Source organism: Spermophilus citellus (genome assembly GCF_964194105.1).
Source record: "Spermophilus citellus genome assembly, chromosome: 3".
NCBI lineage: Eukaryota > Metazoa > Chordata > Mammalia > Rodentia > Sciuridae > Spermophilus > Spermophilus citellus.
The window spans coordinates 4,179,110-4,206,652 of record NC_138184.1 but is presented as its reverse complement, the minus strand read 5'-3'; the positions used below and the strand labels follow the sequence as shown (position 1 = coordinate 4,206,652).

General features: G+C 53.8%; 1 protein-coding gene across 1 annotated transcript in view; it reads right to left on the bottom strand.

Moving 5' to 3' along the window:
• The window catches only part of VAV1 (vav guanine nucleotide exchange factor 1), a 49,058-nt gene that overhangs the window by 17,081 nt on the left and 4,434 nt on the right, over positions 1–27,543 (bottom strand). Inside the window, exons 2-15 of the mRNA XM_081283115.1 lie at positions 5,724–5,840; positions 5,545–5,603; positions 5,391–5,459; positions 5,042–5,150; positions 4,861–4,956; positions 4,053–4,121; positions 3,820–3,923; positions 3,263–3,362; positions 2,533–2,628; positions 2,230–2,298; positions 1,987–2,073; positions 1,802–1,887; positions 1,190–1,322; positions 266–375 (exon numbers count right to left, since the gene is read on the bottom strand). Coding sequence (XP_081139241.1) covers positions 266–375; positions 1,190–1,322; positions 1,802–1,887; positions 1,987–2,073; positions 2,230–2,298; positions 2,533–2,628; positions 3,263–3,362; positions 3,820–3,923; positions 4,053–4,121; positions 4,861–4,956; positions 5,042–5,150; positions 5,391–5,459; positions 5,545–5,603; positions 5,724–5,840 — 1,304 coding nt within the window. The remainder of the gene's footprint in view (positions 1–265; positions 376–1,189; positions 1,323–1,801; positions 1,888–1,986; positions 2,074–2,229; positions 2,299–2,532; positions 2,629–3,262; positions 3,363–3,819; positions 3,924–4,052; positions 4,122–4,860; positions 4,957–5,041; positions 5,151–5,390; positions 5,460–5,544; positions 5,604–5,723; positions 5,841–27,543) is intronic.

Here is a 27,543-nt window from a genome sequence, read left to right as displayed (position 1 = left end):
AGAGGAGGAGGAAAGGAAAAGGGAGAGGAGGAGGAGGGAGGAGGGAGAGGAAGTAGAAGAGATTTCCAAGCTGGAGCTTCACAGAACCTTCACATGCTGAGGTTGAATGAACGTGGAGACCCTTCTTCCCATTTTCCAGATGAAGAAACTGCAGTTCAGAGTGGTCTCATGGCATGTCAGGACAGACCAGGGATGAGAGCCCAGCCCCACACATGCAAGATGGAGTTCTCTGAGGACAGAATGAGGGAGGGGAAGGGGGACTCACATGGCCATCTCAAACTGCTCCATCCACTTCTTCTTCAGCTCTCGAGTCTTGAAGAACAGCTCATAGCCCTGGGCACCTTGGTCCTCGATTAGGAGGAACATGTGGCTCCACTGCAGAGAAGAGCTGGGACTGAAGGCACCTCCCTGCAGAAGGCGGGGCCCTGCGCCCATGATCCCCTCCCCCACAGGGACAAAGGACTGTCTCTGCCCTCGAACCCTGCCCTCCTACCCTTGTCAAGGGCTGCCTGGGATGTCCGAATACAGGCGCACAACCACAAGCCACACACACACACACACACACACACATCACATAGATGTCATTCATCCGTCAGTTACTCCAGAGCATTTGCTGGGAGATGAGACACCTGCTAGGGACCTGGGGACAGAGCACTGAGCAGGACCTGCCCCTGGACTCCAGCCTGGAAGGAGAGACAGACCCACAGGTTGGCAGGTTCAAGAGAGCAATTAGCACCAGGAGGGAGACAGGGAGATGTGGGGAACCCCGAAACAGAGGAGCAGCCAGGGAGGGGGAGCTTCCAGGAGGAGGGAGAAAGGAAAGGGAAGAAAGAGGGCCAGCAGCAAGAGGATCAGCGGCCACAGACAGCACCCTGGCCAGCTGGCTCTGGGAAGACAGCCCCTCCACCCCGCCCCATTCTTTGTGGAAAGCATCGCTTTTTCTTGCTTCCTACAAGAATGGAAGCACCACAGGAGAAGGATGGTAGCTGCTTTGTTTCGGTTTTAGCCCCAGAGCCCCAGAGCCAGGTTTTAACCCTGCAGGATGGGCCCTGGGCGCTCAGTGGGCTAATGAACAAGGTTCCGCGCGGTCTAGCAAACCCGTGTGCGCATGCGCCGAGCCGTCCCAAGGCCAGTGCCCAGACCCCAGCGGCCCCTTGCAACCCGGGACAAGCAGGCGTCAGAGCCCCACCTTCTTGTTTTCTCGGTCTCCGGAGGAGTCATCCCGGATCTGGAAGCTGTGCAGGTTCACAAAGACCTTGAGGTCGTAGGAGTCCCCCCGGCGCTTGCAGATGAGCAGAGCTTTGTCCAGCAGGAACGCATACCTGCGGGTCACGGGCAGCCCCACGGTCTGACCCCTCCCAACCATTGGCACCTCCTTCCTAGCCCCAACCTCCTGTCCCTCTAGCACTCTGACTGACGTCCCTCCTCCTCCTCCTTGGCCTGTTTGGCCAGGGCCACTGTCACCCTGACCTCACTCACTTGATCCGCATTGGCCCAGCCACCTGTCAGTCTTGGCTCTACCCACCCACCCGTCCTGGCTCCACGCGCTGGTTGGGGGACCCCATCCATCTTTCTAGAAATCAGACTCCACCCCCATCCCTACCCAGGCTCCTCCCCAAATCCATGACGAGGCCAACCTCCAATCTATCTAGGAATCCGGGCTCCTCGGTTCTAAGCTGGTTCCCCCGACCTTTCCTGTCCCCTGCCCCAGTTCCACCCCATCCAAGCTGACTCCGCCCACCTAGGAACCTGGCCCCTCCCCATCCGGGCTCCACCCCAGACCCAAGCTGACCCCACTCACCTGTCCGTCTTGGTGCGCCTTTCCACAGAAGTGATCTTGAGCTCCCCATCGATCTTGGGCCGGCCATAGTTGGCCAGAGACTGGCCCTATGCAGCACACAGAGGGTCTAGCAAGTGACGACCAAGAAGGGGACAGACCCCTTCCATGTGACCACACCCCTGGCCCACCCTTCTCCACGCCCTCACCAGGTTCTCAATGGACAGCTGGAAGTGGGTGATCTGCCGCAGGGTCTCGTTGTCCCTTTTGACCTCGTTCACGCACTGCGCCAGGTCCTGGGGTGGGGCAGCAAAGAGTGTGGCTTCACACACACACACACACACACACACACACACACACACGGCCTGGTCCTTTACCTGGGTCAGCCCCCAGTAAGAGGCTCACAGAGAGTCTCCGCAGCATGCCCACGGTCAGGCCCACACCCCACTCACCCTCATGGCGTCCAGGGCCAGCCGCAGGTTCTCCTTCTCCACCGTGTCCTGCGTATGCTTCACCAGCTCCTGTGGGAACCAGAGTCAGGCTTCACCTGGGCCTGCCCACTGCTGGGGGGGGGGCTTTCAAACTGGCTGGCCCATGAGGTCCTCCTCCATCCTGCTCTCCCTGGAGGCTGGGATGTACCCAAATGACCCACCCCAGAGGGCCCTAGTGCCCCAAGCCCGGGAAGCCAGCCCCAGAGCCCCACGGACAGGCTCAGGTAGGCAAAGCCAGGCTCGAGGACCGGCTGGTGCTGGCACCTGGAGAAGGAGGTGGTACTTGAGCACCCGCTGCATGGGCACCATGAGCAGGTCCCGCAGGGTGAACCTGCCGTTGTTGGCGCGCTGAGAACATTCCTGGGGGACAGAAAACAAAGGTGTGAGGGAGAGGGGGACCCTGGGGGCCAGGATGAGCCCAACGCAGGGGACTGCAGCGGACAGACGTGAATGAACACTCGGCACCTCTCCACCCAGAGCTGGGCGAGTTTCTAGCAAGGGACCACCAGAAGGGGTCATCATCGATCCCCACGGGGAAATGAAGGGGCCGGCCATGAGCAGCTGAAGAGCATCTCAAGGGTGGCCAGTGCTGCTGGGCCAGAGGCCGGGCACTCTGCCAGCTGAATGGGCCGAAGGGGAGGGGGCCTGCCTAGAGGGTCCCCAGCCTCATCATCCCACCCTCTAGACACTAGACACACAGGTCCCCTCAGGGGTTCAGCTCAGGACAGGGCTCAGTGGGAAGTTCAGCCCCACGTGGGACATGGAGCTAGGGCTCACTCCGGGCTGACAGTCAGCTTGGGGTCAACATTTGGTCCAGGGTCAGGATTTCAGCTGAGGCTGGGTTCCGTGAGCTGGTCCATGTCTGCCCTGCTTCATCTCCTCCCCTTGGCTGCCCAGAACATCCCTCCCTGGAACCTTGATAGATCCCCAGTTGGAAAGTGGAGCCATTTCCAGCTCAAAGAGAAGAAGCCCCCAGAGGCAGCCCAGCCCCCACCTCCAGCTTCATCTGCACGTCCTCCCGGGCCGTGGCCACTTGGTCCAGGTGCTTACTGGCAGACTCCACCTGGCTGCAGTAGCGGCCGTAGACAAGGAACCTACAGGAAGAGGCAGGCCAAAGGCTAAGGGTAGATCCCCGAGCCTCAGTTTCCCCGTCTATAAAGTGGCCCTAACACAGCACCTACACAGAGTTAGCGTCACATTAAATGAGATAATGCACATGCAGCTTTTAGCAGAGAGCCTGACTTTAGTCTCTGCCCAATGTTCATTTATTTAGCAAACACTTATTGAGTGCCTACTGTGTGCTGGGCCCTGTGCTAAGTGTTTTATACCTTTATTTATTCAACCGTCCCTACAACCAAGTAAACTCTGATTTACAGACAAGGAAGAAGCAGATGCACAGAAAGGTTAGTAGCATCCCAGTATCACACAGCAAAGCTGGGAACTGAACCAGAGATGGGAAGCCCCTGCCTGGTCTGATGGCAAGCTCTCCCCAAGCCCCACCCAGGCAGGGCAGGGACTCCCAGGGCTCTGATCTGGCCAGCTGGGTCTCACCTCTCCTTGTATTTTATGAAGACTTGGTACAGGGTAGGTGATCCAGGGGTGGCCAGGGCCTCCTTCATCTCCTTTAGGAAGAGGGTGTGCACACGAAGCAGGTCCTACTTGGAGGAAGGGGCGAGGACTGGGATCAGAGCCTGGGGCTCGGGACGGGGCAGGTCAGGTGACACCCATGGATTATCCCCCACATGGGACAGAGGCCCAAGAGGGCCGGGGATCAGCAGGCTCACCTCGATGTTGACAAAGATGTTCTCCATGTCCTGGGGCATGAGGAACCGCTGCAAGGGTTTCATGAAGTGCTGGGAAGCGGGAGAGAGGAAGTGAGGGAGGCTGAGACCCTCCCCCGGGCAGCCCCGGGGAGACTCGGCCAGAGACAGGGGACAGAGATGTGCAGGCAAAATGTCAGACAAGAGACAGATGAGACACAGAGGTGGCCAATGTCCACCCCGGAGCTTGCGCCTGAGTGTTCCGAGCAGGGTCTCATCCTAGCCACATGCCCCTCACCCAGGACAGGGCAGGCGAAGTAGGCAGGAACACGACTTCCCTAGGACAGGCTTGAGGCTCTGCCACCACCACAGTGTGACGGAACACTGTGCTCGGTGACAGAAGCTAGATGCCAAAGGCCACACGGCCTGCGACTCCCCATAGGAACATCAGGGACAGCCGACCACAGGGGCAGGACGTGGACTGTGACACCGGGGTCTGGTGGGGGTGGACTTCTTGGGAGATGATGGGAGTGTTGTCAGTTGGTGGCCCAGGGACAGGGCACTGGGCTCATAGCTCACCCTCCTGGGGTGCTGCGGGGGCTGGACACGGGGACGATAATTAAATCTCCACTGGCCTTGACCAAGGACAGAGAAAGGAAAGACAGACAACAGAGAGAAAGACAGAGGGGCAGCCACCAGGTGCCGGAAGCCCGAGGCGGGTTAAAGGACACCGCGGAGACAGCCACGCTGAGGAGGGGGGACAGGAGAACCAGGGACAAGAGGAGGACACAGAGAAAGGTCACAGGAGGAAAGGCAGAGGCCGCCCGGCCACCTGCTGGATGGAGCCCAGGGTGTCTGTGTACTTCTCCTCCGTCTGCTGGATCTCCCGCAGGCAGCAGCACCGCTTGTCGTACTCGGTCATCTTGGGCTGCGGGCGGGAGGACAGGCGGGTTGGGACCCAGGTGGCCCCCACTGCACCCGTGAGCCCCACCAGCCCCCGCCGCCCCTCGCACCAGCATGGGCACCGGCTCTGAGCGCATGAGGTCCTCGTAGATCTCGTCGCCTTCGGCCTCCTCATTCTCCACACAGTCGTACAGATCCTCATCCTCCTCCGCAGTGTCGCTGTGGGGCTCCGAGTCAGGCAGGCCACCAGCCCCCAAGCCAGGGACCCCTCGGACCCCTCTGTATCAAAGCTGTGTCCCCTCATATCCCCCAGCCCAGGGCTGTGCCCAACGTAGGGCAGGACGGTGTCCCTCAGACCCCTGTGGCAGGGTTGTGTCCCCTGAAGCCCCGGGGCAGAGCCATGTCCCTCAGAGCCCCCCCACACACACCCCCACCCCACAGCCGGGGCCTGGTGCTCACTCAATCTGGTCAGACAGGCCACTGTAGATGTCTTCGTCACCCAAACTGTCCTCCTCAGTGGGGAAGGGCCTGGGGGCCAGAAGGTGTGAGCCAGGGGCCTGGGGCCAGGAGGGAGGGGCTTCACAGGGGGATGGGTGTCCCCGTGGTTACTCACATGATCCCCTTGTTCTGGGCGATCGGGGTCCAGGACAGCGCAGAGAGGGTGCAGATGACCTGGGACGAAGACCACCTGCTCACAGCCCTTCCCACACCCAGGCCAGGGCACAGCCTCCAGGACGAGGCCGACCCTGAGGTGGACCTCAAGCCTCCGGGGACCTTAGGCACCCAGCTCACCTTTCCAAAATCCTGCACATCAAAGAGGTCAAAGGCCTCAAAGAGCTCACTCCGCTTGAGGCCGAACTTCTCTCCACAGGTGGACAGGAAGGTTCGGATGTTCTTGAGGCACAGGAACTGCGGGGACAGAAACGAGGAGGCGTGGGGAATGAGAGGCAGAGAGAAGCTGGCCGCTGGGCAGCCCGGCCTGGGGACCTCCACAGAGGGAAAGGGGGGGGGGTCAGCTGCCTTCTGAGAAAGATCAAGACCCTCCTGAAGACATCTACCCTCCTGGGCCCCTCCAGTACAATTTACAGAACATGAAATTAATCACTAACACATGAGCAAAGTGTAGTGTAGGCAGTAACAGGACTGTTTGTCCACAAAAAGAAATGACACGTTGGCATGCTAAAGCGTGGGCGGACCTGGGGACCCTCTGTTAGACCAAAAGCCCCAGGTCATGTATGGGCCGATGCATTCCACAGGTGCGGAATCCCCCTGAACGATGAGTCAACACACTCTTTGCCTTTTCAAAGCCAGTTTGGGTCAGGTTACTGAGGCTCGAGTCTGAAGAATATTAACTAACGCAGAAGTCAAGCACATAGACATGGCCCTGGTTTCCCCAACCTGGCTCTGATGAAAAAAGAAAAGAAAGTTCTCTTGAGGTCCTTAGATTCTAAAGCACTGTACCCAACCTGCCCACCACCCTCCCTGGCATGCAGACTGGTTCTCTCTCTCAGCCCCCAATACTGTCCCCAAGCCAGTGTGAACCAAAACCATACAGTATGTGATCCAGTAACAGGAAGTGTCCAGAGAAGGCAAGTCCATGCCAGGGAATATTATTTGGCCACACAAAGGAATGAAGTCCCGTTTCCCGCTACCACCCGGGTGGATCTTGAAAACAGCTCAGGAAAAGAAGCCAGTCACAAAATACCCCGCCCTGTGTGATTCCATTCAGAGGAAACGTCCGGAACAGTTCTGGAGACTGGGTATGAAAGAACAAGGTGCAGGCAGGCGTGGTTTCTGTGATGTTCTGGAGGCGTGGTGTCCCCCAGAGCTCACGTGAAACAATGAGAATGCAAGAATGTTCAGGGGTAGAATGGTTAGATCATGAGAGCTGCGACCTAATCGGTGGGTTAATCCACTTCAGTGGATTAACTGGATGTCACTGTAGACAGTCGGGGTGCGGTAGAGGAAGTAGTCCCTGGGGGTGTGCCGTTGAGGTTGAATTTTGCCCTGGTGACTGGAGCTGTCTCTGCTCCTGGCTGCCATGTCCTGAGCTGCTTCTCGCCTTGGGCCCAGGCTGAGGGGTTGGCCAGCCTTGGACTGAGCCTCTGAGCTTCTGAGCCTCTGAGCCAGTGTTAACTGTTCCTCCTCCATGTTGCTCTTGTCAGGTCTTTTGGCCACAGCAATGAAAAAAATCTGACTGGTCATTTTCTTCTGGGCCTTTGTCCTGGGTTTGTGGACACATTTCCCTGGGTCTGCAGTGCTTCTCCCTCTCTGGGCCACTTTAATGACTTCATTTTTACTTCATTGCTCTGTAAAGATCCTAGCTCCAAATGTGTTCCAAAGTCCAGGCCTGAGGACTTCAGTGTATGAATTTCAATCCAATCCACCGCACTGGGGGAACTGCATTCTAAACAGAGGGCACAGCTAGGCAAAGGCCCTGAGGCAGACCAAGCCTAGGGTGTTGGTGCAGCAGCGCAGAGCCCAAGTGGCGGGAACATAGGAGGAGGGGGTGGAGCGTTTGTTATTAAAGAATTAACTGTCATTTAAACCTCCGTGTCGGTTATCATTGGACCTTAAGTGTCCCCAAAGGCCCTTAGGCTACAGGCTTGTTCACCTCGCCACAGACGACAACCTCAGAGACAGTGAGCCACCGTGAACCTTCCCCCTCCCAGGTGGTCATCCCAGGTCTCCCAGGGCTGGAAGGCTGACCATGGCGCCTCAATGTGGCCGCCCCAGGAACAGCACGCCCCCCCCCCCCGCCCCAGGAACAAGTTTATAAAGACCCCTCTTCCAACAATTCTCATGACACTGCAGATTTCGTCATGATTTTTCTATCTGTTGTGGGGATGTCCAAGCAGTGACTGGTGGCATTAGCCATGTAGACATTCTGGGGTGCCCATAACTGCACCCAGACAAGGCGGCAGGCAATCCACACAATCTGACTGCACCACAGGCCCCAGGTCCCCGCCTGTCCCTCTCCTTAACTCAGGTGATAAAGCAGCATACGGATTCGAGAGACTGATTCTAATTTCGAAAAAGCTTCTACTGCACATAAAACATTCCCAGGCGGTATCCCGCACCCCAGGGAGAGGTTCCAGGAAAGGAGGAGCCCGTCCACACAGCCCAGGCCACCACCGGGTCTTGCTTTAAGAAACTGCCACAGCCCGCGACATTCAGCAACTCCAGTCTGCAGCCACCAACAGGACCTTGCACCAGCAAACACACTGCAACTTGGAAAGCTCAGGTCATCGCTGCCGTTTTTACCAGTAATTTTTTTTTAATTAAGGGACAGCAATGTTATTTTGGACATAATGCTCCTGCACACTCGATAGGCTACAGGATGTGTAAACACATCTTATGTGACTGAGAAACCAAAAGCTTCCTGTAACTCCCTTCCTCGCTGGGGTCTGGAACCTAACCTGCAAGCGCCTGCCGTCCTGAGCCTCCCCTGCAGCCCGACCGCATGATAATGTTTCTTGGAAGCATCCCCGGGGGGAGAGCTGGGCACGGCTAGCTGAGTTCGCAGCCCTTTCCACCGACAGGAAGCAAGCTCAGATGGGGAGGGGCGTGCCCACAGCTGTTGACAGTGAGAATGAGTCTGTAGGGAGCCACAGGGCAGTGCCAAGCCGGTGGACTCTGGAGCCCACCTCTCGACCCCAGCTGCCTCTCCTTGCCACCCGTGCAGCCGGAGCCACCCGTAAGCACCCGCGTGGCTCCGTTTCCTGCACTCTGCAAAAGTAAGGCAGAACCTCCCAACCCTGAAAGGCATTCTTCTTCTTCTCATTTCTCAAGTAATGAAACTGAGGCAGGGACTCAGCGGGGACACAACTCAGCCCGTGCTCAACCTGGACGCCTCCACTGCGCACGCGAACAGATTCCATACAGTCTCCATTGTGTAGTGGCTTCTTGGTATCCAGGACCCCCACAGACGCTAAAATCAAGGATGCTTGAGTCCCTAATGTAAAATGGCATGGTGTTTGCACAGGACCTCTGCATATCTTCCCGTAGACTTTAAATCATCCCTAGATGAAGTAGGATACCTAACAATGTAAATGTCATTTAAAAACAGTTGTTGTGTTGCATTGTTTAGGGAACGATGACAAGAGAAACATCTATACATGCTCAGTGCAGACCCAATTTTGTCCACATATTTTTAAAATCCGAGGTTGGTTGAATCAGAGGAGGCAGCACCCACAGGTATCACCATCTCTCACATTTCCACCTTCAGATGGTATCTTCTTAATTGTAGCCACGTTCATCTGAAGCACTACATTTGGAACTGGACTCTAAATTTGGTTTAACATAAATTAAGTGTATCTCAGAAGAGATATCTGCCAAGGTTGGTGGCATGTCTGAAACCCCAGCTACTTGGGAGGTTGAGGGAGGAGGATCACAAGTTCAAGGCCAACCTGGGAAACTTATCAAGAGCCTGTCTGAAAAATAAAAAGGGATTGGGTATGCAATTCAATGGCAGAACATCCTAGGTTCAATCCTCAGTACTGCAAGAGAGAGGGAGAGAGCAGGGACAGAGAAAGAGATCCTCTGCATCCTACTGTAAAAGGAAAAGCAAGACCATTACCTGTAAACAGAATTGCCTTAAAATCTCTGTTATACAATGTTATTAAACTCAAACAGATCTTGTTTCTTGCCTAAGGCTCTGACCCCAGGCCTGTTCTCTGTCAAAAGAGATTAGCAACTGTGAGAGAAACTTAAAAGACACAGTAGCAATTCCACAGCCATTTGTGATTTAAAAAAAAAAAAAAAAAAAAAAAAGAGGGAAAAAATATCTTGTGACAGAGCCGGTTAGAAGGGAACTTCTGTAACCAGGTGAAGGCCACCTTCAAAAGCTCTAGAGAAAAATGTTGCACCCAATAGTGAAATGCTGGAACAATTCCCTTTGACATGGGAACTGAGGTAAAGGTGCAGAGGGCTGGAGAGGGGTCTGGCTGTGCATCAAATTCTGCCACACTTGTACCCAACAGAGAAGCCAAACGGAAGAAGGAGAGAGGCACATTAGCAACCTTCATGGAAACTACTCCCGGCAACTCAGAAACTCCCCAAAATATATGGATACATCCCTACCACTAATACAAGGTTTCTGAATGTAAAACCAATAGGCAAAGTCCGCTGCATGTCGGTACATTCACAGCAAACAGAAAATGTTGCCTAAAATATGATATTTTTCAAAATCCTAGAGTCAGCACAACTAACCTATGGTGATAGAAATCAGAGCCAAGCCGTGGTTGCCGCAGGAGCAAGGGGAGGGTGGCGAGGTTGACTCAAGAAGGCCACAAACGACAACGGAGAGGTTCTGCATCTTGATAAGGGTGTGGGTTACACACGTGTGTGGCGCTGGAACTGATTGCAAGGCAAACCCAGGAACTTAGCAAGTCACCGGGAAAATCGGGCTTTGATTTAAAAAGGAAGCCATTTAGCATTTGCCTAAAGATGTAAGACAAGCCACACACAGAACGGCTTATAAAGCTAACAAAAAGAAGTGTAGATCCTGTATGAAGAAAAGTGTCCTTGTATTGAAGGACATGGGAAAAAACTACATAAATAGAGTAGAATGTACACCAATTCTTATCAAGAAAGATTCAATTGTTTAAAATTTTTAACTCCAAGATTAAGCTCTAGAATCAGTGGAATTTCAGTTAAAATCCCAAAAGGATTTTTTATTGAATTTGATGCTTTAATCATATTTATGTGGGAAAATACAGAATCATGAATAGCCAAGACAGTCCTGTCCTAGGACAATCAAGGACAACCATTAATGTGATGATGGTAGCCAGCTTCCAAGAGAGCCCCAGAGTCCTTGGCTCCCCTTGTGCATGAGAATATAGGACGCACTTTTGTAATCCCCTCCCACAGTGAACCAAGACTGACCTCGTGTGATGAACAGAATACAGGGAAAGTAACAATAAGTGACTCTTCAAGACTAGGTCCTAAACGTCCCTGTGGTTCCCACTCTGGCCTCTTGGGTTACTCACCAGCCGCCATACTGTGAGGCTGCTCAATCAGTCCTGTGGAGAGGCCCATGTGGCTGGGCCACCTGAGAAGCAGCTCCTCTGACTCCACTCAAGCCCTCACACCAGAGCAGCCCCTCCTGCTATCTGGCTTCAGCCTCATAGGAAACCCCAAGGGGGAGTTGCCCAGCTGAGCCACTTCAGAATTCCTGATCCAGATAGCACATGAGCATAATAAATGCTTTTTTTTACACTCTCAATTTTTGAAAATTGTGTTGCACAGTACTAACAAGGTGATATGGGGATAAAGACAATAAACTGGTATAGAGAACTTATGCCTACTGAACCACGTCATAATTCAGGAACTAAGTGTGTAAAGGACTTAATATGTGAGCCCTTAACGTCTGGAAATTATCATTGTCATTATCACTATCATCATCACTATATCAACATCGCTGTCATCAGCATCAGCACCACCACCACCATCACCTTCACCACTACCATCATCTCCACCATCATCACCATCACCACCATCACCATCTTCACCATCATCATCATCATCACCACCATCACCATCTTCACCATCATCATCATCATCACCACCATCACCATCTTCACCATCATCATCATCATCACCACCATCACCATCTTCACCATCATCATCATCATCACCACCATCACCATCTTCACCATCATCATCATCATCACCACCATCACCATCTTCACCATCATCATCATCATCATCACCATCTTTATCACCACCATCATCACCATCACCACCATCACCATCTTCACCATCATCATCATCATCACCACCATCACCATCTTCACCATCATCATCATCACCACCATCACCATCTTTATCACCACCATCATCACCATCACCACCATCACCATCTTCACCATCATCATCATCATCACCACCATCACCATCTTCACCATCATCATCATCACCACCATCACCATCTTTATCACCACCATCATCACCATCACCACCATCACCATCTTCACCATCATCATCATCATCACCACCATCACCATCTTCACCATCATCATCATCACCACCATCACCATCTTTATCACCACCATCATCACCATCACCACCATCACCATCTTCACCATCACCATCATCATCACCACCATCACCATCTTCACCATCATCATCATCATCATCACCATCTTTATCACCACCATCATCACCATCACCACCATCACCATCTTCACCATCATCATCATCATCACCACCATCACCATCTTCACCATCATCATCATCATCACCACCATCACCATCTTCACCATCATCACCATCACCACCATCACCATCTTTATCACCACCATCATCACCATCACCACCATCACCATCTTCACCATCATCATCATCACCACCATCACCATCTTTATCACCACCATCATCACCATCACCACCATCACCATCTTCACCATCATCATCATCTCAGCTCAGGCTAGGAGGCCCAGGAGCATTCATTGACCCGCATGTTTTTAAACTGGAAAGACCCCAGATGCCCACCAGTGTTCAACCTTCAGCTCCCAGAGAGAGGGAGACACCCAGAGAGGAAGAAGGCTCGCTCCTGCCCCCTAGCCCTTAACTCTTCTCCTACTGCCTCTTTGTGGCAGAAGCCACAGTGATCTGCCAAAGTCGTGCTTTCTCTTGCATACTACAGAAAAGAGATTTATTTCCCACAGTCTCGAAGGCTGCTAGGAAGGAACAGGGCAACACCGACGTAATGACATCTCCACACACAGCTACTGTACTGTACAGTATGTGCTGTCCTTCCTTTATCCGCCTTTCTGTTGATAGACATTTGGGTTGTTTCCATCATCGCCGTTCCAGGAATAACCCTGCCTTGAACACTCCCCGCCATTTCTTTTGATGGATTCATTTATTGGGGTGCCTCCCAGGAGGGGAACTTCTGCATTCTGGGCAACACGTTTGGCTTTAGCACAGGCAGCCCAGCAGCGGTTCAAAGTGGCGGGACCCACTGCCTCTCCCCCAGGATTGTAGGATTCCAGCGGCTCCACCTGCTCCTGGAATAACTACGTCTCTCTTTCGCCCTCTCGAGGTCAGGGGTAGGTTCATCTCCACCCGCTGTTCCAGGGCAGACCTGCTGTCCTAGCGAATTCACAGCAGCCCCGTGGTGGCACCAGGTGGTCACTGAGCAGACCAAGAGCCCCAGGAGACCACCATCCTGAGGGCAGGCACCATCTCATCAGCCATCAAATCTCCAGTTCCGAGGAAGCCACCAACGAGAAGCAACCAGACGCAATCAAAAGGAGCATCTGCACAGAAATCAGAGCCCTGATTTACCTTTGCGCAAAATAGTTTCTTCCCCTTCCTTTTGTGGTCACAAGGGATAAGAAAGACTCCACCCCCGGTTCTTGTTAATTTGCATATCCCCTCCCCTGCCCACAGCTATTGGTTCAGAGATCACCACGTGGCCCAGTTTAAACCAATGAGAGTAGGGACCCCAGACCTAGGCTTCCTCTTCCAGGCCTGGGACTTCTACAAACCCTTAGTGATGGAGGTGAGGTGAGAGGTTTGAAGCAGTTGCAGCCACTGGATGCCCCAAGGGGGAGATCTTGGAGTGGCCTGAAGCCTGAAGAAGGACCTACTGCAGAGAAATATCCAGTCGTCCATGACATCGTTGAAATTATTGAACCAAGCGAAGCCTAAAACCCACATATGATTTCTGTTGCCTGAGTCAAACTTTCTTTATATGGTGTAAGACCCCGGGAGTTAGGACCTCATTAAGTTTTTTTTCTGCAAAAGGCCAGATAACAAAGTCCTTGGCTTTGCAGGACCATGGTGGTGGTTACAGTTCCTCAGCTCTTGCCATGGCAGCCCCCACGGTTCCCTCGGGAACCCTGGCTGGGTCAGGTCCACGGGTCAGGGTTGCTGAGCCCTGAAGGGGGTCTTCTGTCTTTGCACATGGCTGAGGAGCGGGCTACTCCTGAAATGCTAGACCCTGTCGAGCTGGAGGGAGGCAGAGCGACCCCCACAGGCCCTACCGTCTCCATCCGCCCGGTCTGCAGGCTGCAGCCGGCTCTTGCTTCCTTTTTTTTTTTTTTTTTTTTTTCTTTTCTGTTTTTAAAATAATATACTATATTTTTGGAGGAGCTCTAAGTTACAGCAAAGTTGAGCAGAAAGTACAGAGGGCCGCCAGGTACCCCTGCCCTACCAGGCACAGCCTTCCCAGGGTCAGGTCCCCCACAGACGAGTTCCTTTGTTACAATCAATGAACCCACACTGACCCAGGACAGTCACATTACACATTAGGGCTCTTTCCTGGGGTTGTCAGTTCTGTGGATTTGGACAAACATGTAAGGCCGTGTCTCCAGCATCACAGACTCCAGCAGAAGAGTTTCCTCTGTGCTCCCTCTCTTCCCAGCAACCTCTCTCTGGAGCAAGATCTGGTTACCGTCTCCATAGTTCTGCCCTTCCTGAATGACAAGCACTGGAATCCTAGTATATGAAATCCGCTGCAAATGTCTATGTGCACAGGTTTTTGTGGGGGCATAAATTTCAACTCCTTTCATTAGGATAAATATTTTTTTCTTTTTTCAGTGCTAGAGATTGAATGCAGGGATGCTCTACCACTGAGCTACAACCCTATTTTGAGACAGAGCCTCTAGCTGGAGGCCAGCTGGCTTTGAACTTGAGAGCCTCCTGCCTCAGCCTCATGAATAGCTGGGATGACAGGCATGGGCTGTCACTGCGCATGCTTGGGCCTACAAGCAGCACACGCTGCACCCTGTTCCACATCTTGCCTTCCCTGCCTCACTACAGACTCGTTTTCCCAAAGCTGTCTGGAGACAAATCCTCAAACACACACAGGCACGTGTGTACACATGAGCGTGCGCGCGCGCGCACACACACACACACACACACACACACACACACACAGCAACATGGGCTCCATGGAAGCAGAATTCTCCTTGCGTTTTGTTCCTTGCTGCAGCCTCACACCTGCTACCTGTCTGGCACCTGGTAGATGCTCAGGAAGAGTTGTTGGAGGGATGAATTCCCATTTGACAGATGGGATAACTGAGGCTTCTGAAGGGGATATCACCTGCCCGGGCCACAGAGGTAGGAATGGGGAACCAGATCCCAGCACACAGAACCCAGATGCCATGCCCCTAACCGGTGCGCCACCTTGCCTCTTTGAACCACACGAAGTCCCTTTGTGGGCTGTGGGCTGGCCCCACAGCGGACCAGCAGGTCATCAGAGGCGACTAAGCAGATGGCTGTGTCTGGCCCAAGAGAGGAAATTCCCTTCTGACCTCAGGGGTATCAGCTGAGCTTTAAGACTGCTTCCCTTCAGTCATGTGATACCACAAAGGGGGAAAGGGGGTATGATTCATCACCCCTCCAGGCTGGGGTGAGGCCAGCTACAAAAGGGGGCTCCCTCAGACAGCAGCAATGACTGTGGTTAGACCACCAGAAGGACTTCCCGGTAGCCTCAGGCATGCAAGAAAATGACAAAGGACTGGAGGCCCTTAAATGTAGCAGTTATGTGAGAACGATTCCTCTCTTTGGGGGGACAAAACTCTCAGCTCCCCTCCTCCTTCCTCCAGAACCTCAGAGATGGTCCCTGGGTTGGGCCAGCATTGTGCTCCTATGCAAATCAGCAGCAGGCATTGCGGTGAAGCCAAGGCGCCCTCTTCCCCCTTTGCCACTGTGTTCCCCCTCAGCCCAGCCCTGCCCAAGACAGAGAGCAGGAAGGGCAGCAGGTCTCAGGCCTTCCTTCAGGGAAGCAGGGGGAGGGGGAGGCCTCTGCTGGGGGCTGGGCGGAGGGGACCCAGAGCTGAGCACCACACTGCTGTTGGCTCCCCCACCCACACCAGCCCCAGGGAGATGGCCGGAAACAGGAAATGCCTGTCACCAGGGCTTGGCTGGGGGAGATAGTGAGAGGGTGGAGGGGCCCCTGCACCAGCCCCTCAGACCCTTAATCTTGCAGGCTCAGGTACCCGAGGGACCCACATGCTGCCCAGAGAAGGTGGGCATGCTGTGCAGCCTTTTCAAAGCTTGGAAGGGGAGGGGCAGACTCTACAGACTTAGCCCTGCTTGCAAAGCACCCTGTAAACCAGCCTCTTCTCCTCCCCCCCTTCCACCCAGCCCACACTCAGGATGGGCTGCGCGGAGAGGCCACCCGTGAATCTGGTGACTCCCAGTGCCGTCTCAGGGATCTTGGGCCAGTCACTGGGCCTCTGGTGGCTCCGTTTACTTAGTCTGCACATCGGCAATGGAAATACCAGCCACATCCCCACTCAGCACCTGTTCCGAAGCCCGACCCTCCAAGACCCAGCATGCACTAATGCTGCAAGCATATATGGAGTGTCTACTGAATGCCAGGCCCTGGGGCCCAGGGGCAGCCACAGCAAACAGGGCCTTGTTCCCACAGGGCTTACAGGCTGGCAGGGAGCCAGGCCCCAGCAGGTAGCAGTGGGCATCAGTGCTCAGTGACGGTGATGGTGAGCAGGGGTGCTAGACCCGTGCTTGTGGGGACATGGGGAGGCTCGGGTAAGGCTCTGGGGTGCTGGAGGGGGCAGGAGGGCAAGGCAGGCTGCCCCTCTGGGACACAGAGCTGGGGAGCCAGGAGGAGAGGTCTGCGAAGCCCAGGGTCCAGCGTGCTTCTGCCTTGCACGAGTGTCCGTTTCTTAAGTAGAAAGACGCTCCAGGCCTTGCCCAGGCACTGTCTCGGGAGCGTGAGGCGTGTGTCCACACACAGGCCTGGGCCGGAAGGATCACAGCAGTTTACTGGTAACAGACGGAAGGGGGGATCCACCCAAATGTTCATGGACAGGAGCATGGAGAAGCAGGTGTGTAGGCTGGGAATCCCTAAAACGACAACAGACTGGACGGCTGTTCTTGCGTTTATCTCCGGGCTCTGTGTCACTGAGATTTCAAAAGCCAAGCATCCATGCTCCGTCTAGATCACTAGGGCCACTGTGGCCAGGGACTGTTGGTCACCCAACAAACTGTGATTGATTTTTAGACTTTGAGGTCTGTCTCCCTCCAGCCTAAGACCCTGTGGGAACAAGACCCTGTTTGCCGTGGCTACCCCTGGGCCCCAGTGCCTGGCATACAGTAGGCACTCAATATATGCTTGCTGCATCAATGCCTGATGGGGCTCAGTGGGTTGGGCTTTGCCGCAGGTTCTGAGCGGGGTATTTAGCTGGTATTTTCATCGCTGAAGTGCAGACTAGGTAAAGGGAGCCACCACAGGTATAATGACTTGCCAGGGTCCCTGTCTGAACTTAAAACTGGGAGGGATTTTTTTTTTTTTTTTTTTTTTTTTTTAGATTTTGGATTTTGCAGATTTGGAAATATCTGCACATGCACAGTGAGTGATCTTGGGGATGACCCCAAGTCTAAACACAAATTTTTTTTGTTTCACATACACATTAGACACACGGCAGAAAGAAAATTATATACAATGTTTTGGATAATTTTGTCCATGAAACAAAAGCTTGTGTGCACTGAGGCTTCGTCGGCTGAAAAAGCTCCTGAGTTCGGATTACAGGTTTTTAGAGTAGGGATGCTCCATTTGTACACCACCCAGCACTAACCGGGGCCAAGCGCTGCTACCCACAACCCCAGGGCAAAACCCCAAACAGCATGCCCTGGAGAACTGCAGCCCCAAACACACAGACTCCAGCCCCACGCCCACAGAACACTGGGAGATGCAAACCAATCAGCCAAAGCAGACCAGCGGGCGCAGGCGCAGGCAGGGCCCAGGGAGGGCAGGAGGGGAGAAGCTTGGGCGGAAGTGGTTGTGTCCAGTCTTTTATTGTTGGGCTGATGGCTCAGGTCTATAAATAGGCTAAAATTTATCAATTCCTGCTTTAAATATCATTTGTCTGTTAGCACAGAGTCAGCACTCTGTATCGCAGGCTCAGCACCAGCGGAGTAAACCACACATCTCGGATTGAAATATTCAGGAAAAATTAAAAATCTGTCTCTGTGCTGACCCCGGATACACCTTTTTTTTGGCTTGTGGTCACTCCCTAAACAGAACAGTGGAGCAACTATTTTCATAGCATTTACATCAGCTTAGGTATTCTGATTCACCCAGGGCTGGTCTAAAGTGCACGGGAGGACTTTGTAGGTTCTATGCGAAGACTGCCTCACTGGATATGAGGGACCTTACATCTGTTTATTTTGCTATCCCCAGGGGTCCTGGAACCGACCCCCTGCAGATACTAACAGCTATGGGGGTTCTCTGCGGAGTCCCTCCCCTAAAACTAGGAGCACAGGAGACTTGGAGGCTGAGTGGAAAAGAAGGAAATAATTTAAACCACCGTTGGTCGATAATGCAAAATATACTCTCCGGTCACACTTGATAAAGAGAAGGAACAAAGGCAAATATGTGCCCCTTGTACCCATCAGTCCCACTCAGAGCCGGGAGGAGAAGAGCTCGGCGGGCTCTGGGTCATTCAGCTTCCCCCTCCCTGAGGTGACAAATGCTATGGAGGATCTGGGACAGCCACGTCCTGGTCCAGGCCCTGGGAGGTGCACCTGTTAACCTCGTGCCCCGCCCCCCGCCCCCAGGTTGAGCTCCTACTAGAGGGAAGCCACCCAGGAGTGACACGCACCCTTGTCAGTCCCCACCGCTGCGTGGTCCACATCTGCGGATCCCACCAACCACGACGGGGACATTCAGAGAAAAATTTGCATCAGTCCTGAACTTGTTCAGACGCCTTTTCTTGCCATTATCCCCTGGTGACCCCGCAGGGCAGCTGTCCACCGAGGCTGACAGCTGGTCTAGGCAAATCCTGTGCCGTTCCCCACGAGGGACGGGAGCATCCACGAATCTGGGTTTCCCTCGTGGGTCCCACAGACCTGAGGGTGCTCAGGTAAGTAGGGGAAGGTGGGGGCCGTGCCAGGAGAGGTGCCAGTTTAAACAGGTCGTCCGGGAAGCTGGGGTGCAGAGAGGGACCTGGGACTAGAGGCTTGGAGGGCGTCTGGTGGTGGGACTCCAGACGGAGGGCACAGTGACTACGAACGCCTGCTGGGGGCGGCACCCTGGAGGCAGAACCAGGGACAGGGGAGGCAAGGGACCAAAGGTCAGCTCTTTCAAAACTGGAGCTGTGCCATGGAAAGGGAGCAACTGGATGTCACTCCCAGCGCCCAGCTGCCTGCCAGATCTCCCGAGTCCCTGAGGAGGAAGCCAGGAAAGATTGATGCCTCTTGGAGTGTTTCTCCCAACTCCGCAGCCTCAGCCTCATGCTGGCCGGAGGCAGGTCGGTCTGAGGGTGGCAGTCCCATGTCCCTTGGGATGCTCTGCAGCTGCCCCAGTTGAATGTACCCCTCGATGCCCACGTGTTGGAAGTCGACCCGGGTACGCGGTGTTGAGAGGTGGCCCTGGGAGAGGTGGCGAGGCGTGAGGCTCTGCCTCCTGGGTGGATGGGTGGGTTCTTGCAGGGGTGGCCTCTGGTAAAGGGACGAGCTCGGCCTCCTCTTTCTGCCTCCGGTGCCTTCTCTCTGCAGCAGGAGGCCCTCCCCAGATGCGGCCCGTGCTCTGGGGCTTCCCATCCTCGGAACCACAAGGGGAATTGGCCTCTGTCCTCTATTACATTACACAAAGGAGCCTCCTCTGAGCAGAGGGAGTCGCTCAGTGGTAGAGAAATAATCCTGCCAGCAATTCCAGGCCCCACCAGGTCTTCTCACCACAGAGCTAAGAAGCTGCAGTTATTATGCCCTGTCTGAATTCCTGAGTCACAGAGTCGGAGAATTATAAGTAGTTGTATGTGACATCCATAAGCTTGGGGTGGTTTGTTTCAGAGCAACAGAGAAGCTAAGCATGACAGGTGCCCACACCAGAGGTTTTTTGTGAAAACCAAAAGGGTTTATAAGCACAAAGTCCTGAGAACAACCACACACATAGCACATGCTCAATAAATGAACTGTGGGTTGGTTGGTTGCCCTTTGTTATATTTTGTGAATTTACTGCTGTAGTTTGACATGGGTTGTCTGCTCTGAAACTCACGTTGAGGCTTAATTCCTCAATGGGGCAGTGTTGGGGTCTTGGTGGGAAGTGCTGGGATCGTGGGGCAGAATCCCTCACGAATGGATCCGTGCCTGTATGTGGGAGTTTACTGGCTGTGGCAGAAGCTCAGCCCCTTGCCTTTCTGCCTCCACCATGAGTTGAAAGAGCAAGGCTCCTACCACCTGCAACTTCTGATCTTGGCCCTCCCACCCTCCAGAACATGATCCCAAGTAACCCTCTTTCCTTTATACATGACCCAGTCTCGGGTATTCTGTTACAGCAACAGAAAATGAACTAAGATGGAAAATTGGGACCGACAAGGGGTTGTTGCTCTAACAACACTGAAAATGCAGAAGCAGCTTTGGAACTGGGTAAAGGGTGAGAGCTGGGGTGGTTTTGAAATAAATGCTAGAAAAAGCATTTATTCCACTCCATGGAAACTGTTCTTGTCAAAGTAACAAGACCCGGATGGGATGTTGACACATTTTCTTCTTTTAGCCTCGTGACACTACCCTGTCTGGCGATCCTCCCAGGTCACAGGATTCTCCTGTGTGACAACTTCGGTTCTTAATTCCTCTTCCCAACCTCTCTGTTGCCCTCTAGAGCCAGCCTCAGTTACTCTCTACTCTCCCAAAGGACCTCCCCTGCTCCCCTGGGTTTATTGACCAGTCATTCACAGGGACGGCTTGAAGCCCTTCGCCATTTTACAGCTGTCACCTCATTTTCTTAATTTTTTTTCTTTTAGTTGTTGACAGACCTTTATCTTATTCCTTGATTGACGGGTGGTGCTGAGAATCGAACCCAGTGCCTCCCACGTGTCAGGCGAGCGCTCCACCCCGGGGCCCCAGCCCAGCCCTGCTACCTCACTTTTAATCCTTACTACAGTGTGAAAGGCAGGGACCCTCCCACCCCACGTGGGAAATGGGGAGCCTGAGTCACGGAGAGGTTGGTACCCTTCCCCAGACCTCACAGCTGGACTGGAGCTGAGACCCCTGGGCCCTGGAGCCCACCCCGACAGGAGCTGGTCAGTCTCAGCACGATGGACACTTGGGAGACGGGTCCTGCCCTGGGTGCTGTAGAGCCTCCTGGGGCTCCACCGCCAGGCACCCGTAGCTCACCACGCTGTCGGCTCTGGTGACAAGTGCATCCAGGCATCGCCAAATGTCCCATCGGAGGACAGAGCTGCTGCCACCCTGCCAGCCCCACATAGGAACTGGTACTGGCCACCATGCTGTGCTGCCCTGACCAGCCTGACCCGCACGGTCCAGTCGGAACTCCCCGGGGCGCGGTCCTCCCATCTCCCCATCTCAGTGAACCTCATTCACACAGCCTGAAGCTACAGACTCCTCCTCTTTTCATCCAATCCCTCAGCAAGTCTCACCAAAATCTGAGTTGGATCTGGAATTTGTGGACTCCTGATCTGAACCACCATCCCTTGTCACTCGGTGTCCACCTTCACCAACCTCCTTCTCCCAGGACACCTGCTGCCACTCCCAACACCCCACCACAGGGCCTTTGCACAGCCTCAGCCCTCCCTGCTCTGTGCAGACCTAGCTCCTCCTCCTCCCGCTCTTCTCCTTGACCACCCTCCAGGAAGCACGCCTCTCTTCTCCCCCTGGGGCTTCCGTCTGTTTCTTCTGCACCATTTATTACCATCTGCCAACGCTTCCTTGACTGGCCCCCTGTGGACTCTCTGTCACAGGTGGTGTGGTGCCTCCCCTCCTAATTAAAGAGGTGACCACATCGAGTGCTTGGAACCTGTGAGTGTGACACTATCTTATTTTTTAAAGAGAGAGTGAGAGAGGAGAGAGAGTGAGAGAGAGAGAGAGAGAGAGAGAGAGAGAGAGAGAGAATTTTCAATATTTATTTTTTAGTTCTCGGCGGACACAACATCTTTGTTGGTATGTGGTGCTGAGGATCGAACCCGGGCCGCACGCATGCCAGGCCAGCGCGCTACCACTTGAGCCACATCCCCAGCCCGAGTGTGACACTATTTAACAAAAACATTTTGCAAGATGTAGGTCCCAGAGGCTCTTGACCTGAGGAGACGGTCCTGGCTGCCCAGGTGGCCCCCGAAGTCAGCGGCGGGTCTTGAAGAGACACAGAGGGGAAGGCCCTGGGAGATGGCCATCAAGGAACACCCACGGTGGGCAGGAGTGGGAAGAGGCAGGGAAGGACTGTCCCCGGCGGCCTCCAGGATCCCAGGCTGCGGGTTCCTGGGTTTCAGACTCCCGGCCTCTAGAACCGCGGGGGGACCCGCACCCCTGGATCCAGGCCAGCGTGTGGGGCTGTGCTGCAGCTCCCGGGGAGACGGACACACCGCCAGCCTCCCCCACAGGCGTGGACGCAGGACCCCAGCAGTCAGCGCCACCCCTGCCACTGGCTAAAACCAATGGCTGCGCTAACTCCAAGAAGCTACTGGCTCTCCCCGTCACGCTCCAGTCCCACTCGGGTACTCCCCAAGATAGGGAGACCGCTCCACCAAAAGAGTGGTCCTCGCCCAGCGTGACCCTCCCCCAGGGGACACTTGGCAACATCTGGAGACATTCCGAGGTCACAGCTGCAGGGGAGAGGTGTCACAGGAGCCAAGGGAGCAGAGGCCAAGGGCCTGCCAATCATGCTGTGATAAACAGAGCAGCTCCCAGGACAGGGCCAGCCCCGGATGTCAGATGCAGAGGCTGGGAACCCGAGCCTCAGCTGGTGCTTGATGCCAGGTGCACCCTGCTGTCCCCTGGCATCTTCTCCCACTCCTCCCCAACCCACGGAACAGGGAGGTGGGCAGCCAGCGCCGGCTCTTCTCCTAGTTGAAAGGGTTGGCTCAAGAATGGGGGGGTCCCGGGCTGACAATCAGGACAAGGTGTGCTCAGCAATTGGCCGAGGCGTGGATGTGGGACCTCTCCAGACAAACATCTGTCACAGACTGGGGGGTGGGGTGGCTCAGTGGTTGAGTGCTTATGCAGCATGCAGGGGACCCTGGGTTCCATCCCTGGAAATGCACCCCCAAAATATCATGCCCAGTGGAAGTCAATCCTAGGGTTTGGGCTTGAGTCCCCAGAAAATTGACCCTTGTGATTTCCACTGAACTCAAAGCTATGAAAAAAATCAGTGTGGGGCAGCTGGGGGGCCCTTGCCTGACTCTGTGAGGGGGAGAATGGCTAGAAACAGGAGGAGAATCCCGTGAAAGCAGGATGAGGACAGAGAGGAGGGGCAAGGCAGGTCCTGAGCCGCCATCTGAGCCCCGACCCAGCCAAACCCGAGGGCGCAGTTACCACGGGAGGCCATGAGCATTTCTGACAAAGTCAGGTTCATCGGGTTTTTAGGTCACAAGATCAGAAGTTCCCGAGTGAAATTTCTGCAGACTGAGATCAGAAAGTCCTCAGTCTTTAGATTTCTCCACCTAAACATCCTTCATGTCTCCCACTGTCCCCCAAGTGACCCAACGTCCAAGTTCCTCCTGACGTCAGGTTTCAGAACTCCGTCCCTGGTCTCACAAGAGGACAGTCCATCCCTCTATGTGGTAAGATTTCTAGAAACCCAGCTACGCCCATCCAAAACCTCCCAGCCCTGCCCGCTTCCTCATACCCGTAGTGTTCAGGAGAGGGACAAGCAGCTCCTTTCAGCCCTCAAACATGTCCCCTCCCCAACTACCACCTCCAGCTGGCACGTCAGCTCCTCCGGGAAGCCTACCCTGATTGCTCCCAGGACGCTGGTGCGCTCTGCTCCCTGAGCTCCGCCTTCCTCCCAGTGAGCATGGTCTACCGCGCTGCCACCGCCTATTTCCTGGTCACCTGTGTCCTCCTTCATCAGGGGATTCTCCATGACCCACCCCAGGGCCCCAGACAGAGAAAAGCCTGAGGTGGGTGGTGGCCATGGCGGGGTCACCTCTATCATCACCATCATCATCCCATCTCTCAAAGAACCCGAGGGTGAGAAGGCGTGGACACTGGCCCAACCCGCGTAGCTAGGGGTGGGCCGAGGCAGGTGGGTCCCGGCAGCCTGGACTCGCCCGGCACAAATCCGGGAATTCTTCTCAGCCTTAGGGGCCGTGGGGTCCCGCGATCTCATTACTCGACCCTTGTTTTTGAGAGAGAGAAGGTCAGTAAACAAAATAGAACGTAAAGGAAGGCTAGGGCCGAGCGCTGGCCCCGGCCTCCCTCCCACTGGCCCTCACAGGCCTCCTCCGCAGCCTGCTCCACGGCTCCCACCAGGGCCCTGTACCCAGCTGAAGTCTTCCCTCACCTTGTGGGGGCCTTCCTCAGAGCCAGCCAGGCCCCGCTGTGACACTCTGTGGCCCTGGCTACTCCATGTCCCCCAAGCCAGGCCCTTCCACTCCCCAGCGCCCAGCTTAGCCCCATCCCCATCTTCCTTGAGCTGGACAGGCCGAGCCCAGGTTCTAGGCAACAGAACAACAGCGGGGCTAATGACACCTCTTCCAACCTCGGCCCATGAAGCCTCCCCGGCCCTCTTTCCTCCCCCTCTGGCTGGAGAGAGGCCAGGTCCAGGAGGTAAAAGGAGCCTGAACCCTGGAGGGATTCTATAAAGCAGGGCCACCCCCTTGCTACCTCCTAGGTGACCCAGACTGAACTGCAATGGGAGCAAGAAATGAACTTGCATTATCATTGAAGTGGTGCGGTTTGTTACAGCAGCTAATATAACACAGGCTTATATATTCGAGTTGCCTACAAGCAACTCAAGCTTCATGAAATCAAATTAACAAAAACGACTCCCATTAATTCAGTACTTCCAATACGTTGAATCACCGTGATCACGTTGATCGCTGTGAATTTAGAACTTGTCTTACCATGTTTAACCTTCACACGGCTCTGAGATAAGATGCTATTAAGATCCTCATTTTTATAGAGAAGACAATCAGGGCTCATATAAGCTAGAAGTTTTTTTCTGTGCCAAGATCACAAGGCTGATCAATACTTTACTTGAAATTGAAACCAGCCTAATATATAAAGAGCTTCTAAAAATCAATATGAACAAAGGCCAGCAGCCTTAGAAGGAAAATTTAGAAGGCAAGTGATATGATCAGATATTATCTCACAGAAAAAAAATACAAATTTCTCTAAAACACAGGAAAAGAGACAGCCTCACTTGGAATAGGAGAGTGCGACTTTGGCCATCAAGGGTTCCATTTATCACCCACCCCGTTGGCAAAACTTCAAGAGCTGACAAAGAACAGTCTTCTGGGGAGGTGGTAGAGAAACAAGCTCTCTGAGGTGTCACTGGAAGGACCCATGTAGCAAGTCCCACCCACAGAACAAATTGGCAATATCTACCAAAAAACACACAGGATCATGCACTTTGACCCAGAAATCCCACTTCTGCAAATTTATCCCACGGCTATTTCTGCTCATGTGATAATAAACATGGCAGTGATAATAACAGTTACATGCGACCAGGTACCTTTCCAGTTTTTTTAAAACATATATTTAGTTGATGGACACAATAGCTTGCTTTCATTTATTTATTTTATGTGGTGCTGAGGATCAAACCCAGTGCCTCACCCGTGTGAGGCAAGCATCTACCACTGAGCCGCAGCCCTGGCCCTAGGTTCTTTATAGTAAATGTCTCTCTGATGACCATGCTTTATGATAGAGTTTTATTATTCCAATTTTATAGATGAGGAAATTGAGGCACAGAGAGGTTAAATAACATGTCCATGATCGCACAGTGAGGAAGATGAAAAATTGAAAAATGGTTCATGGACAAGGTCTTTTTTTTTTTTTTTTTAGAAGCTGTAATTGTAGAATAAGGAAATTGTTTCCCCCTGGTCTTATAATTGACAAATTTGTCCAAGCTGGGCACGGTGGCACACACCTGTAATCCCAGCAGCTTGGTAGGATGAGGTGGGAGGATCATAAGTTCAAAGCCAGCCTCAGCAACTGCAAGGCGTTAAGCAACTCAGAGAGACCCTGTCTCTAAATAAAATACAAAATAGGACTGGGGATGGGGCTCAGTGGTAGAGGGCCCCTGGGTTCAATCCCCGGTAAATACCCCCCCCAAAAAAAAAAAAAAAACATTTGTTCAAGATGGACAATGTGAAGATTTGATATATATGCGCACATTGTATTGTGATTGTCACAAATTAATTGACACATCTAATCCCCTCACATAGTTACCCTTCCTGTCGTGTGTGTGTGTGTGTGTGTGTGTGTACGTGTGCCCATAGTGAAGACACTGAAAACCCTGGACAAGGTCACTGATTGTGCACTTGGTATAACAGAAGCCTGGCAAAACCCAGCGTCCGTCCCAGGGGATGGTCAGTTCCACGGGGATCGGCCACACAATGGAATGCAGGTGTCATAGTCAGGAAACAAGGACCTGCACCAGGCTGCGGTCATAATCCCCACTCTGCCGTTTCCAGTTGGGTGACCTGGGACACACTCATTGATCAACTTCCCGAGTCCCTGTGGAGAATGGGTGATGGCACTGCGGACCTTAGTGGTTGTGGTGAGGGTTTAACGGCTGGTGGGTGGGGAGCATTTAGTCCGAGCACCTGAACACTTTTCCTGCAGAGGTCTGGGTCGCAAGCACCTTCAGTTCCCGGGTCAGACAGTCTGGAGCTGGCTGGCCCCTCACTGAGGCCACCGTCCACGGGTAGCGAGCAAAACATAAAGTAAGTAGGCTTAATATGTGCAGCCTCGTCCTCAACCAGGACGTCTGTGTGTCCGTCCGGAAAGATCCCGAGGCAGCTACCCAGGGAGGAAAGTAGGAATAGAGCATCAGGTGGCGCAAGGGGGAGCAGCGCATGTCCCTTAGGGCCGGGACAAGTGACGTCAGGCATGCTGTCACTGTGGGGCATCAAGGGCCCACTTACACACTCCAATCAAGACTCAGCCAAGGAGACCCACGAGGTGGCTGCCTGCATCCCACGGCAGACCACTTAGCAACCGACGGCTGTTGCCGTGTGAGTAAAAGGAGTGTTCTCCTAAGCAGAGATCAACAGCCTGGCATCATAAACACGGAAGCCAGTGAGGCTGTCATTGACTGTCACCAAGTTTCACCTGCCACACACAACCGTGTTGCTGTACCTTCACACAGATGGCAGCGCAGCAGGTGGGTTTCCCCCGGCCCCCCCTCAAACATAAGAGGTGCTGCTTACAGCATCTCAGGGGACACAGGCTCCTCTCCGCTGAGGACTGTGGTTGACAAAGCCCCATTATGGAGCACAGTGTGTAACTCAGGGCCTGGGCTGCCGCTGGCTGTGTGCGTGACAAAATCGACATATTAAAGGCAGCTCCCGTGTGGGGAGGCAGCTTCAAGCCAGGGCTGAGAGTCGAAGCGTCCCTGGGCAGCTTTTTAAGTGTTGTCATATTTGAATCACAAATGTATTATTTAACGCGACAGCCAACCGCTTCCCAGATCCTCCGGGTCTCTCCGACCGGCCCAGGAGGCACAGTCTGGGGAGCCCAGGGGTGTGGGCACCGCTTTTCATACATTCCTTCCCACCATGAAGCCGGGCTTCTCGATCAGGCAGAGTAAGAGACCAGCCACCAACCCATGGGGACATGGGACGATGGCATCGCAGACTTTAATAAAACTTATTTTAAAGTATGCCTGTTTATTTCTGAAGTTTTCTATTTGCTGTTTTCAAGCCCCAGTAGACGGCAGGTGAATCTACAGAAAGTG